The 14,396-nt window shown below is 40.3% G+C and overlaps 1 protein-coding gene across 1 annotated transcript in view; it reads right to left on the bottom strand.

The window, feature by feature from the left end:
- Positions 1-13,437: 13,437 nt before the first annotated feature.
- FOXP4 (forkhead box P4) overlaps positions 13,438-14,396 on the bottom strand; it is a 43,314-nt gene continuing 42,355 nt past the window's right edge. Inside the window, exon 17 of the mRNA XM_053454277.1 lies at positions 13,438-13,576. Coding sequence (XP_053310252.1) covers positions 13,438-13,576 — 139 coding nt within the window. The remainder of the gene's footprint in view (positions 13,577-14,396) is intronic.

Here is a 14,396-nt window from a genome sequence, read left to right on the forward strand (position 1 = left end):
CATGGATGTGTAAGTGCTGGAACCTAGGCACGATGGGACTGTGATTGCTGTTAGCAATCACACTCCTATCATGCCAAGTCAGCCAGTACATGCTAAAACCTGGCCAGCTGCCCCCTTGTGTAGTGATGCTGCCAGCAGTATGGGGTCTGCACTTACAGCCACCCTGTACCAGCATGTACTGGCTGACTTGGCATGATAGGAGTGTGATTGCTAACAGCAATCACAGTCCCATCATGCCTAGGTTCCATCATTTACTGGATGGATGTGTAAGTGCTGGAACCTAGGCATGATGGGACTGTGACTACTGTTAGCAATCACACTCCTATCATGCCAAGTCAGCCAGTACATGCTGAAACCTAGCTAGCTGCCCCCCTTGTGTAGTGATGCTGCCAGCAGTATGGGGTTTGCACATCACTTACAGCCACCCTGTACCAGCATGTACTGGCTGACTTGGCATGATAGGAGTGTGATTGCTAACAGCAATCACAGCGAGCACAGTCCCATCATGCCTAGGTACCAGCATTTACTGGTTGCCTGGGTATGATAGGAGTGTTTTTGCTGTTAGCAATCACACTCCTATCATGCCAAGTCATATTGCTAATTTTGTCCAATTGTGTGTTACCTACTTTTATTAAAAATGTGAGTTTTTATTATTATTTTTAAAGGTGGGGGTCATTTTCGGTTTTGGCTAAGTGAATCCTGAATGTTTTGGTCCAGAATTTTCATTTTAGTTCATCCCTAGAATAAATCTAGGGAATCCTGAATTTGTAGTCGCGAAACTTTCTAGGCCCAGAAATCAGTGAGCTGAAGAGTAAAGGTTTTGTGTCATTTTACTTTATTTTAATCTGCATATTTTATTAAAGGGCATATTTTTTGTCACAGTGAAAAATGAGTGCGGCCCGCGCACGTATACAATTCTGATGAAGTGGCCCACTGCAGAAAAAACTTGGACACCCCTGGATTATGCCCTTTGTACATGCGCCCCTTTTTCTTTGATTTTTTTACAGATATGATTCAATATGTAAATTGAATTTGGGGGGTGAGGGGGTGGGGGGGTCCTTAACAGATTCTCGCACCCGGGCCCTGAGGCGTCTAGTTACGCCCCTGGCTGACACGCTCGCATTATAACATAATGACGTCAGAACACCGAGGCAAAACTCATAGTACACCACACATAGCACTAACACGTAACAGCACAGAAGTACAATGCAGTGTAAAATACAGTGAAGACCCTTGTCAGAGGTGGAGCGCACATATAAAATAGGAACTAAACAAGCAGTACGATAATACCAGGCACAAGGCCGAGTTACCGGTCAGTGAGGGAAGGTAGAAATATGACGAGCAAAATGTATGGGGAAAACAGAAAACGTGTGTGTGTGTATGTGTGTGTAATCAAACCATGCGAAAGCTGCACCGAACGAGCAGCAAAAGGATCAGTGATGAGAAAAAAAAACACATTAAATAAAATACTGTGAACTCCCCGATGGAACACAGAAAACAAAAAGCAAACAAAACACATTGTCCACCACACTCCGTGCAGATGAAAATAAAAAATAAAAGTAAATAAGGAGGGCAACGGCCCATCCAGGCTCAACAACCCTGCAACCGAAACAGGTAGTGATGAACGAATCGTTCATTTGATCCGGTTCTTTTTAGTGATCCGGATGAATCGGTTCAGTAGACTGAACGATTCATTTATAGCGGTTCAGTCTGTGAATCATGCAACTGTAACCTGATCCTAGAGCTGTGAGTCATCTGCAGAGCACTCAGACACAGACTCTGGGGCCAGGTTACAGCTCATTAATTCACAGAGGAACGATGACTCATAGAGTCAGAGAGTCGTTCAAAGAGTCGAATGATCCGAAGAGTCGAATGATCCGAAGATTCAAATGATTCGAATCTTACAGGGATCCGGATCTTACAAGGATCTGAATCTTACAGAGATTTGAATCATTCAGAGAATATTACCATACTTTTATAAATAAATACATTAATAATGTTCACACTGCCCCCAGGATTTAGATTCCCCTGAGTTTGCCCCCTTTACCTATAACTGCACCTACAGTTAACTTTATTAAATTAATTAAATTAACCCTCAGTCATCAGCATAAAATTAACCCTTATACCCCATCAACCATAACTGCCCCTGAAATTAACCGTAAAGATTCCATTAACCATAACGGCCCCTGAAATTAACCCTAAAGACCCCATTAACCATAACGGCCCCTGAAATTAACGTCGTCGTCCTGGACTAGATTCCAGCGCTGGAGGAGGTGTAGGCCCTCCAAAGGCAGCTTGGCTACATGCAGGACACCATTCCGGGAAATCAGCAGCTTGGTGGGGAAGCCCCATCTGTAGGGAATATGATTGGACCGGAGCGCCAAAGTGATTGGAGCAAAGGAGCGTCGCCGATTCAGAGTCTCGGAGGATAAATCGGCAAAGAGTTGAATTTGGGTGTACGGTGCAGGAAACGGTGAGAGCCGGCGGGCTTGGCGCATAATAGCTTCTTTGGTGGAGTAATAGTGAAGTCGCAGAATCACATCCCTGGACACAGTCGAAGGGAGAGATTTCGGTTTCGGAATCCTATGGATCCTGTCTATACGAAGCTCTGGAACCGGGGTATCAGGTAAGAGAGTAAGGAAGAACTCACAGGCGTAATCCGCTAATTCACCATCCGGTACATCCTCCGAAACGCCACGAAGCCGCAGATTGTTCCGACGGGAGCGATCCTCCAAGTCGGCCAGCTTGGAGAGCTGTGTGTCATATTTGTCTTCCAGCATTAAAGGTTGACGTAAAGTCTTCAAATTTGTGTTCCATGTGTTCAGTGCGCGTGCCTAGCTGGGCCAGGTCTTGCTTGAGGTCGGTGAGCATGCCCTTTATGGCATCTGTCATTGAGAATTGCATGGAGTCCAACATGCTGCGTAGGATCACTGGAGTCACTGGCGCCGCAGGGTCGAGGCCCAATTCATCCTCATCTGGAGCGTTTGCCTGAGGCACGAAAGAAGGCTCAACGCCATCTTGGGGCCTATCACTGTGCCGGGCATCTTTGGTGAAGTAATGGGGTAGCTTGTGTGGGGTCTTCTTAGGGTGTCTGGCAGACATCCCACCTGTCTCAGGAGTGCCGAGATAGAAAGCTGGCAGGTAAAAACCCGGTGTTCAAGCTGTTTTAGCCGGTTTTGCGTGTTGGCAGAGCTACACACTCACGCGTCCATGCAGCTCCGTTGCCAGGCCACGCCCCCCCCGGCTTGTGTTTTTTTTAACCTATTCTTATACACTATATATACACAATGCGGTACTTGGTGATGTGAAGCATGCATGCAGCAGCTTGGCCATCGAAGCTCCCACCACACAGTTTGACACTATGGACCACCCTCTTCTCCTTCAATGCGAGTGGAAGTTTGGAACGCTTTAGCTATGGAATCAGCAGAGACTGCCATGTGCCTCAGCACTTGATGACACCACATTGTGATTTTAAGTGGTCTTCCACTTGGTGGCTGAGTTGCTTTTGTTCCTAAACTCTTCCACTTTCCAGTTATACCCCTTACAGTTGGCCATGGCATATACAGCAGGGATGAAATTTCACTGACTTATTGCAAAAGTGGCATCCTATCCCAGTACCATGCTTGAATTCACTGAGCTTTTCAGAATGACCCATTTTATTTTCACAAATGTTTGTAAATGCAGACTGTATGGCTAGGAGTTTCCTCACGGTGTGCCCATGTCACTTCCTGCAGCTTCCTGGTATGTTTATTCTGTTTAATCTTTGGTTAAATAATTAGTCAATGGTGGTACAGCCAGCTCAATCATGACCTTTGCTAGACTGCCTTACATCTTTCCACTGTTTTCACCTCCATTTGCATTTGAACAACCTTGCCCACGCCATTCAATCAATATGCCCTTCTTCAATTGTTTAACATAAAATCAAGAATTATCCTTTCTATCATTTCTCTTTTTGGGTTACTGAGGCCAGACAACAATTCATATTTTTCCAGCCCAGTTTAAATTTGAGGCAAGGCTTCTCCATCAGTCACTATTATGTTAATATCCTAAGGTTCCATCCATACTTTAAAAAAATTTGTTTTTCTCCTACAGCGCAAGTACAATAGCCTTATAGCATGGTTCAAATCCCTACCTTGAAAACAATGCAATGATATCCATTCAAGTTAGGGATGTACTCATAGAGGGTAGCTGTTTGGGATTGTAGGAACCGAGGATGCCATCCAGATGCAGGGCCTATACTGCTGGTCACCTGTTACCCCTGCAATATCATCTCCACAAGAATTCAGGAAACCAATCCACTGCTTCATGATTCTAAGGGCACTTATTCAGTTCGATTTGCCATCGATTTAGTATTACCTTTACTGTTGCTTGGAGATAATGCATTTACCTTGGCTAAAATTGTAAATAAGACACCTTTATATATATTTAATATCCTTGTGTACTTGATCTGCTATAGTGGTCAGTTCTGCAGTGCCCGCTGTTTAGCGGGTAGAATCACACTGGAGAGAAGAGATTGTACACTGGTTGTTTAGCATTGCATAAAACGCCTGCAGTCACATGACCTCGCTACTTCATATGCTTTGGGGTTTTTTGGTATATATATGTATGTGTATGTATGTTTGTATATATGTATGTTCTAACAAGAAATTATGATTGGTGGCTGTATGAGGGATGTTTGTATATACAGCACTTTAACCCCTTAACGTCCATTGCCGGGTCAGGCACGTCATGCAAAACGGTCACTTAACGACCTATGAGGTGCCTGACACGTCATGAGACTTAAACAAGCTTAGAAAGTGATCAACGATCGCTTAAACGGTGTTGCTGTAATGCCTCGATGTCGAGGCATTCAGCAACACAGAGATCGGCATGATGGGCCATTTCTGGCCCCTCCCCGGGGCATCAACATCCGCCATACAGTGTATGGCAGCGGACACCCGTTTTAAAAGCGTTTAGGAGGCGATCAACGATCACCTCCTAAACTTCAATGGTGTTACTGGAATGCCTTGATCAGGAGGCATCCAGCGACACCAAATGGCAAAGGGCGGGCTGCGACCGCTCCGGAGACCGGTCACAGCCGCAGCTGCACGCAGTCTTCGCCATCCGCAAGATGGCGGCGGCCCGGGAAAAAAAATAATAAAGTTGAAAAAGTTTGCTAGACGGTCTCCAGACCCTCTAGAGCTCTGGCTCCACTTGCAGGTTGAATACAGGTACTGCATTCAACCATACAAGTCAATGGAGCCCAGCTTTCTAATAAAATATTAAAAAAAAAAAAAAAAGGAAAAAAAGAAAAAGCTTAAAAAAAACATGGTAACATTTAAAAATTATTTTGCTTTAGAGGAACTATCCAGTTCCAGCAAAATGTTAAAAAAAAAGTCCAAAAAGAGTAAAATAAATAAAATAAAAAAAAATAAAGTTTATTATTATGAGCAAGTGCTAAAATTAGCGCTGTATCTTCCCAAAAATCCGGACATGGAAAAACTTAAATAAAAACATTGCAAATACCCAAGGGGTGTCTAATTTAATAAAACGAATGGTTTGATGGGGTAAATTGGAGTGGCCAGGCTCTGTGCATAGGCACAGACTGACCGAAATGGGGGGAAAAAAAGCGCACTTCCAAAATGTGGCATTTTAACCCCAAACACCAGACAAACCCATACATGTGGGGTATGACTGAACTCGGGAGATGTTCCTGAACACATATTAGGGTGTTGTTTGATAGTGGCGTATACCTGGAGCTATAAATTTATACCCAAAGTACAATTTGTGTGAAAAAAATACAAAAATAAATACTACCACAAAGTGTAAAACCATATATTTTTGAAAACTAGACACCCCAAGGTACTTAAAATGGTAGTATTTAACCCTTTCCATGCATCAGATTCTAATCTGATGCATGGAAAGGGTTAAATACTACCATTTTAAGTACCTTGGGGTGTCTAGTTTTCAAAAATATATGGTTTTATGAGGTAAATTGTAGTGGCCAGGCTCAAAGATAGGGCATAGGCACAGACTGACCAAAATAGGGGAAAAAAAAGCGCACTTCCCAAATGTGGCCTTTTAACTCCAAACAGCAGTCAAACCCATGCATGGGTGGTATCACTGTACTCGAGAGATGTTGTTGAACACATATTAGGGTGTTGTTTGATAGTGACGTATACCTGGAGCTATAAATGTATACCCAAAGTACAATTTGTGTAAAATAAAATACCAAAAAAATACAAAGTGTGGCAAAGGCTGGTGGTAGAATCTCATGCATGGAAAGGGTTAAAATACTAGCATTTGAAATACCCTGGTGTGTCTAGTTTTCAAAAATATATGGTTTGATGGGGTAAAATGAATTAGCTGGCTTCAAAGATGGTCCTATTAGGACATGGGGGCAGAATGACCAGATGTAAAAGTTCCAAGTTAAAAAATGTGCACTTCCTAAATGTGGCGTTTTACCTCCCAAACAACCCAACAAGCCCATGCATGGGGGGGTATGACTGTACTTGGGAGATGTTGCTGAACACATATTGGGGTGTTGTTTGAAAGTGATGTATACCAGTAGCTGTAAATCCATACCTGAAGAGCAATTTTAGCGATAAAAAACACAAAATAAATTACTACCACAAAGTTTGACAAAGACTGGTGGTAGAATTAGTGCATGGAAAGAGTTAAAATTCTAGCATTTGAAATGCTGTCTAGTGTGTGTCTAGTGTCTAGTTTTCAGAAATATATGATTTGATGGGGTAAATTGCATTGGCCGGCTTCAAAGATACCCGAAATGGCACATGGGGGGAAGAATTACCAGATTTGGAAAAAATGGTTTTGAAATAGCAAAACGCTACTTGTACTTAATGCTCCATAACGTGCAGAAAAAAGCAAAAAAACATAAAAACATTGGGTATTTCTAAACTCAGGACAAATAGTAGAATATATTTAGTAGGTTTTTTCATTAGCTTTTTTGGATGAGTAAAAGATTTTTGAGGTAAAAGTCAGAAAATGTGGGTTTTTTTTACATTTTTCATCATATTTTATTATTTTTTTATGGGAAATTAGATAATATGATTAAAACAATGGTATCTGAAGAAAGCCCTTCTTGTCCTGAAAAAAACAACATATAATTTGTGTGGGTTCACTAAATGAGTGAAGAGAAAATTACATCTAAACACGAACACCACAAAAGTGTTAAAACAGCCTCGGTCCCAATGGTACAAAAGGTAAAACACAGCCTGGTCTTTAAGGGGTTAAATGCTGTAAACTAGATAGACTTTATGCCAAATAAGTATACCTACAACTATTTAATCCCTGAAGATAGTGACTTTTGATGTAGGAGAGCTCTGTAAGGAATCTAAAAAGGAATCTAAAAAGTGACGGGAGAGAAAAATGAGTCTGGCGGCAGCATTCATGGTGGATTCTAGAGAGGTGAGACGGTTAAGAGCTAAGCTAAGACAGAGTTACAATAATCAAGACAGGAGCATGGACAAGAGCTTTAGTGGCATGCTATGTTAGGAAGGGACGGATGCGGGCAATATATTCAAGATGGAGAAGTTTGTAGAGACAGACTGAATGTGGGTGGTGAAAGAAAGGTCGGAGTCAAGGGTGACACCAAGACAGCGTGCATGAGTAGACGGGGAGATGATGGCACCATTAACAATGAGGGAAATTGATGGGGGAATCTTAGCATTGGAGTGAGGGAAGATGAGAAGTTCTGTTTTGGAGAGGTTACGTTTCAAGAAACGTGCAGACATCCAGGTAGAGACAGATGCAAGGCAGTTAGTTACATGATCTAAGACAGAGAGAGAGAGAGATCAGGGGAGGATAGATAGAGAGATCTGAGTGTCATCAGCATACAGGTGGTATTGAAAGCCAAAGGATGAGATCAGTTTGCCAAGCGAGAAAGTGTAAAGAGAGAACATAAGGGGCCCTAAAACAGAGCCATGGGGTACCCCAACTGAGAGAGGGAGGGGAGAGAAAGTGTTACTGGAGACACTGCCGATCATAGAGGTAGGAAGTTAACCAGGAGAGAGCAGTGTCACGGAGGCCAAGAATATGAAGCATTTGAAGAAGAGGGTGGTCCATAGTGTCAAAAGCAGCAGAAAGGCTCAGTAGGATTAGCATGGAGTAGTGGCCCTTGGATTTAGCAGTGAGTAAGTCATTAGTAACTTTAGTAAGGATTGAAGAGGGTCAAGCAGGGAGTTGGAATCCAGAAACCTAGTTAATTGGGTATAAACAATTATTTCAAGAAGCTTGGAAGTGAAAGTAGAGCGATGGGACGGTAATTGTAGAGATCAGTCGGGTCAAGGGAGGACTTTTTCAATATCGGAGTAATGGTAGCATGCTTGAAGGAGGATGGGACAGATCCAGTAGTGAGGGAGAGGTTGAAGATATGAGCTAGATTAGGGACAAGGGTAGATGTAAGAGACTGGGTGAGATGGGAAGGGATCGGGGCAAGGGGGCATGTGGTTGGATAAGAGGAAAGAAGAACAGCATGTACATCCTCTTCAGTGACAGCAGAGAAATCTCAAGATTGTAAGCTTGCGAGCAGGGCTCTCTCCACAGAATGTTTCGGTTTGTCTTAGTCTGTCAATTCTTGTCTTGTCATATGAATTTAATTTATGTATTGTATTAAGCGCTGCGTAAACTGTTGGTGCTATATAAATACAAGATAATAATAATACAGCAGAGTGTGGGATGGCTGGAGAGAGATAATTATTTTACTAACAATAGAGGAAAGAGAAAGGAGGAACAAGAGGATTGTGAACATGGTATATGGAGTAAAGTGGTGATGGGAATGGAGGTGGAGCAAACACAATAAGCAGTAGGCAGCACTTGACAGTTCAGTTCAGTGGAATATTGATTGCAGGGAGTCTCCCATGTCTTCTCTGTCCTTCCTTGTTGAACTCCCTTGGTCAACTCCCATATCACTATAGTGCACTTAGTAAAAATTGGCACACAGATGGAATGTGGCCTGTGCATCTAAAAGGTTTGTGCCTCCAATGTCACTACTGATATAGGGATGGCTGCTTGTTAGGTATTTACCAATTAATTACCCCAAAATAAATGTTGTCTCTCCTAAGATAGTGACGTTTAATAAAAATAAACAAGTTGCCAAGAGGATCTCTGTAGACCCTCCTGAGAACTCTGAGAAGTCAACCATTCAACCATGCAAGTCAATGAACCCAGCTTTCTAATCACAATGTCATAAGTAAAATAAATAAAATAAAAAAAAGTATAGTTTAAAAAAAATGTGGTAATGTAAAAATAATTCCTCACCATCAAGGGAACCTTCCAGTTACAGCAAAATGTAAAACAAAAGCCCAAATGTATAGGTTTAATTTTATGAGCAATTACTAAAATTGGCATTTTATCTTCACATAAAATGCTGGCATGTTAAATACCCATGGGGTATCTAGTTTTTTTTTAAAAAAAAATGTATGATTTGATGGGGTAAATCAAATTGGCCTGGTTCAAAGATGTCCTGAAAAAAAAAAGCACAAATCTATGCATGGGTGGTATCACTGCACCCAGGAGATGTTGCTAGACACATTTTAGGATGTTGTCTGACAGTGGCATATACCAGGAGCGGTAAACATTACTACCAAAATACTACCACAAAGTTTGACAAAGACTGATGGTTTGACAGAGACTGATGGTAGTGCATGGAAAGAAATATCTGGCTTGATAAATTGCATTGGTCGGCTTCAAAGATGTCCCAAACAACACAGGGGGAAAGAAGTACCTGATTTGGAAAAAAAAAAAAAAAAAAAGTTTTTAAACAGCAAAACAATACTTGTAATCATTTCCCTATAACCTGCAGAAAAAAAAAAATAAAAAAAGATAAAACATTAGGTATTTCTAAACTCATGACAAGAAGAAGAATCTGTTTAGCATGTTTTTTTCATTGGCTTTTATAAAGTAGAATATTTTTCAAGTAAAAGTCAGAAAATGTTTTCCTCATTTTTCACCATATTTTATACTTTATTTCATTGTAAATTATATGATACAATCAAAATAATGACATCTATAGAGAAAGCCCTTCTTGTCCTGAAAAAAACAAATATATAACTTGTGTTGGTTCAATAAATGAGAGAAAAGAAAATTACAGCTAAACACGAGCAATGCAGAAATGTTAAAACAACCATTGTCAAGAAGGGTACAAAAAATAAAATCAGCCATTGGCACAAAGGGGTTAAATATTCCTTTTCATACACACACTCTTACTAAAGTGAAGAATACCATATGCAGCTTGGGCTGAACTAGGGTTATGGGCTCTTCCTGAAAACTGGGCCTGCAATGGTCAAAATGCAGTCTCCACAATAACCCAATTTGTCCCTTTAGAAAGTCGCATTACAAAAAATTTGCATAGCCTACAGTTTATACTGAAAGGCAATGTAGAGGATTAAATACTAAAAGTATAAGGTGAAAACACCAATGCAACTATCCAAAAAGCCTAGAGAAGTTTTTGGTTGAGTAAACTCTCCAATTGTCATCCTCTTAGCAAATCCCCCCATTGTCTTTCACACATTACATAACAATTTTAAATTAACACTTTCTTTGGTGATGTATAAAAGTGACAGAAATACATAAACTTGCTAATTTTTGCTTCCCTTTTATTACTTATGTAATTCAAACTTTGTGGAGCTCTTCAATGTATATTCAGAATTTGCTACCTCTTACTACCATTGTTTTGTGTTGAAGAAAAAAAAAGGATCCGAAAAGGCATTTCAAAATTAGCACAAAGCTACATCATGTAATAAATCAGTTCACAAGCACATTGGATGTCAAAGGTTGAGGTGTATTTATTGATTCAGTGACGGGTTTTTATTGTAACCAAAAATCTGACATCAACAACATACTTCCTAAGTAACACGTAGTTAAAAGAAAATTCAGACTTTCGAAAAGCTGCAATGTATTTGAATAATTATTGGTAGTGGGCCCTTGGGTTGTAGTAGGATGAGCCTGTGTTCCTCTGTACTAGTGAAAATGTCTGACGGAGTTTATTATATTGATCTACATTTGGGGAATGTGCGAAAATAGATATGGTAATGGAAAAAGAAATGTAAAATCATACATATATTATCTATTTTCCTTCTGTAGTGGTTATTTAGCAACCCATAATCTATTATTTTTCTTTTATCTAAATACTGTTTTGTCATTATCTAATTCTGCAATATTTACAATACATTTTGGACGTTAACATGTGGAACAATATAAGCTTTTTGTTCTGGGTTGAATATAAGAGTGGATTTAGGTTTATCACTGTAGCTATAGAATGATGAAAGGAAAAAGTAACTTCTGTGGGGCAAATGGTACCATGCTGCTAGGGATTACCTTTTCTGAATGTCCTTTTGAAAGTACTTCTCTTCCTCTTCAGAGTACCTCGTTTTGCATTGTAAGTGTGAAGTCATCTCCATTTCTTTTTTTTTATGGACTGATGAAAAAGACAATTTAATTTTCATCGACACTGTTCTCTTACTTACCTTGTTGTCTCTTACAATCAGTCAAGTACCAGTAAGAATAGAAGGGAATTCAATGGTTTGTTCAAAAAGCAATTCGAGTAAAAAAATGGCTGTTGCTTTAATAGATGTGTCTCTATTACATGTACCTTGAGGTATGTACCATCACCTCAATGTTTTATCAGTCACAACGTGAATCCTGCTCATGTTTTCTGGCCCATTGTAGAAGAACATTAGTTCTCTGTAAGATCTGCATCTGAGGAAAGGACAAACCATCAAATAAATAAATATATATATATATATATATATATATATATATATAATATGATGGCCAGCAACACATGATCCAGATAAAAAAATAAAAAGTGAGATTTTTGTAACAATGGCATTGCTTTCATACATATCCCTATCCATAAAGCTCAATTGAAATGCACATATATGTGATGTGCATGATGCATCTGCCACAACTACCAGGCTCCCACAGTGTACATACGCAGATACAGTGCAAAGTGAAACCAGAGCGCAAAAGGAACGGTCTGTGACTAACAGATAAACTGGTACCTTTAGCTTGGGGGTGACATCCTTATTGCCCCATGAGTCCTATCAACACAAAACTAAAGTAGGAGGCGGTTTTGGTTTATTTAGCATGAGCGGTGCCTTTGGTCACTGAAGGTTATGATGATGCTGGTGGGTGGTACATGTTAGTACATTAAAACTTAAGTGTCTGTGTGTGAGAGCTGAGAAGACACAAGCAGCAAGATTTTGTGATGGACATTTCTGGAAAGACTCAGGAGACACCAATACAATGATATACGCCTTGGAAGTCTTGTTAACAGACACTTTTACAGAAAGAAATCCTGGCACTGGATAAGAATTATGTATCAAATTCAATAACAAACAAGAACACTGACATTGTGGTGACAAATTGGATGACTAGAAAAGTTTGTGTGATTATGGCAGCTTCTTTTTTGTGGGTCAATTAGCAGTGTATATTTGAATACACCTGAAGGGTTGTTTGCAAATAAGCATTTTCTTAGAGAGTGGGGAGCTTGAGTGTATAGGTTTTTGTTTGTGAATGGGCAGGTTATATGGAATATTTTTGAATATGTATAGAACGTAATAAATTAATTGGTCCTGATAACACAACATTCTTTGGAAACGGAAAACCGATCTGTCTGCCCCAGTATCTCATAAGTACTGGCATATCTTTTATCACCATTAATTATAATGAAAGAAGGGTTTCTGCATAATTTAATACTGCCCATGTACTGCTTTGTAAACTTATGTAAAAAGTGCTGTGTGAGTGAATTTCCATCAAAGAGTATTAATAACCTTAGTGGCATGTGACATTTTCCTGAAATTACACATCAACTGCTCTGTATATCTGTATTTACAGCATGCAATCTTGTACACAGAACATGTGTACCGCGATGCATCTTGCATGTTCATATCCATGTGCACACTGTGAATGTCTGTATACATTTTGAAACGTGTGTGTGTATTGTGATCACATGTGTGATTGAGGAATGGCAGTAGTAACTGGTTCAAAACATGCAGAGCAAAATAAATAAGTCCGGTCATTTCCAAAGGTAGCAAAAAGAACCAGACAGCAGAACAAGCAATGGGGAACCTAGGGCAAAACCTCATTCCTGCATGTGTTGTTGTGAAGGAGTTCAATGATTCCCATAGTGTGCAGTGGGGAAGGGGATAAATATACAGGACAGGATATATCTTCTTGTCAATGCCAGAGGATACAAACAGAATCACTGGCGACCAATCCCATCTCTGTTCAAGGGAGCAAAGGAGTGTGGGAATTCACTCTCCAGTCCATAAGTCACTGAAGTGCTGCCAGACTCAGGAAGACCCCGAAGGAGGGGGAGAGAGTCAAGTTTTTCAGTTCAGGCTGGATGAAGCTTATGGCAGAGGGAAAAGTTGGTTTCTGGTGGAAGTGAGTGGACATTGGTGGAAGAAAGATTATAGTCGGGAACAACAGCCTTCATGGTGAGTCTTCCATGGCTGTCTCCGGCTCCAGGTCACAATCTTCTGCCAGTACTGCTTTCTGATTCGTTGGTGCTGAAAGTGATGCAGGTCCGACATCCTCTTCTGTTGGTTCTTCCTTAACATGTACTGGTTGACTGCAATTGCCGAAAGAAATCCAAAGCAGAATAAAGTAAATATACATTGGAATGGGATCTCAGACACCATTAAGGAAATACATGCAGTGGCTACTGAAGGTTGACTGAAAATAGTCCTACACTAGAATCAGAGCCGGCCTTAAGTGTTCTGGCGCCCTGTGCGGACTACTCCTCTTGTGCCCCCCCATCGCAAAAAAAAAAGAAAGGAAAAAAATCTTTTAACAACTAGCTTTCATTAAAGATAGCTTATGTGCAAGTGCAAACAAGTACAGTAATATATAACTTATAACTGGAAACAATAATATACATTAAATACAAGGCAAAAACAGCTAATCTGCTGTTAAAAAATTATTATTTTTAAAATACTGAAAAAATTGGACCCCAGAAAGCATTTCCTTGGGCCCCGTTCCCCATGCAATCACTCCCTCCGCTACCACACCAAAAAAAAAGTATTTGCCACACTGACTGCAGATTAGGGGACTGTGAGAGTCAATGCAGTCTTCCCTCCTCCTCACCCTGACCCTGACCATGACTTTGAGAGTTCCTCTCCCCTGCAATCATTCCAAGTCCCTTTGTCCCTCATTCACTAAGCCATACCTCTCCTTTCTATAGACTATAGAACTATAGATCAAACACATATAAACAGCACTTGCATTAGGGCTGCAACAACTAATCGATAAAATCGATAATAATCGATAATGAAATTCGTTGGCAACGAATTTCATTATCGATTAGTTGAATCGATTATTATCGATTATAAAATGAGGGTTTTTTCAGAGCAAACGCTCTGAAAAATCCCCCTCATTATATAATCCATTTA

Source organism: Spea bombifrons, chromosome 2 (assembly GCF_027358695.1).
Source record: "Spea bombifrons isolate aSpeBom1 chromosome 2, aSpeBom1.2.pri, whole genome shotgun sequence".
Classification (NCBI taxonomy): domain Eukaryota; kingdom Metazoa; phylum Chordata; class Amphibia; order Anura; family Pelobatidae; genus Spea; species Spea bombifrons.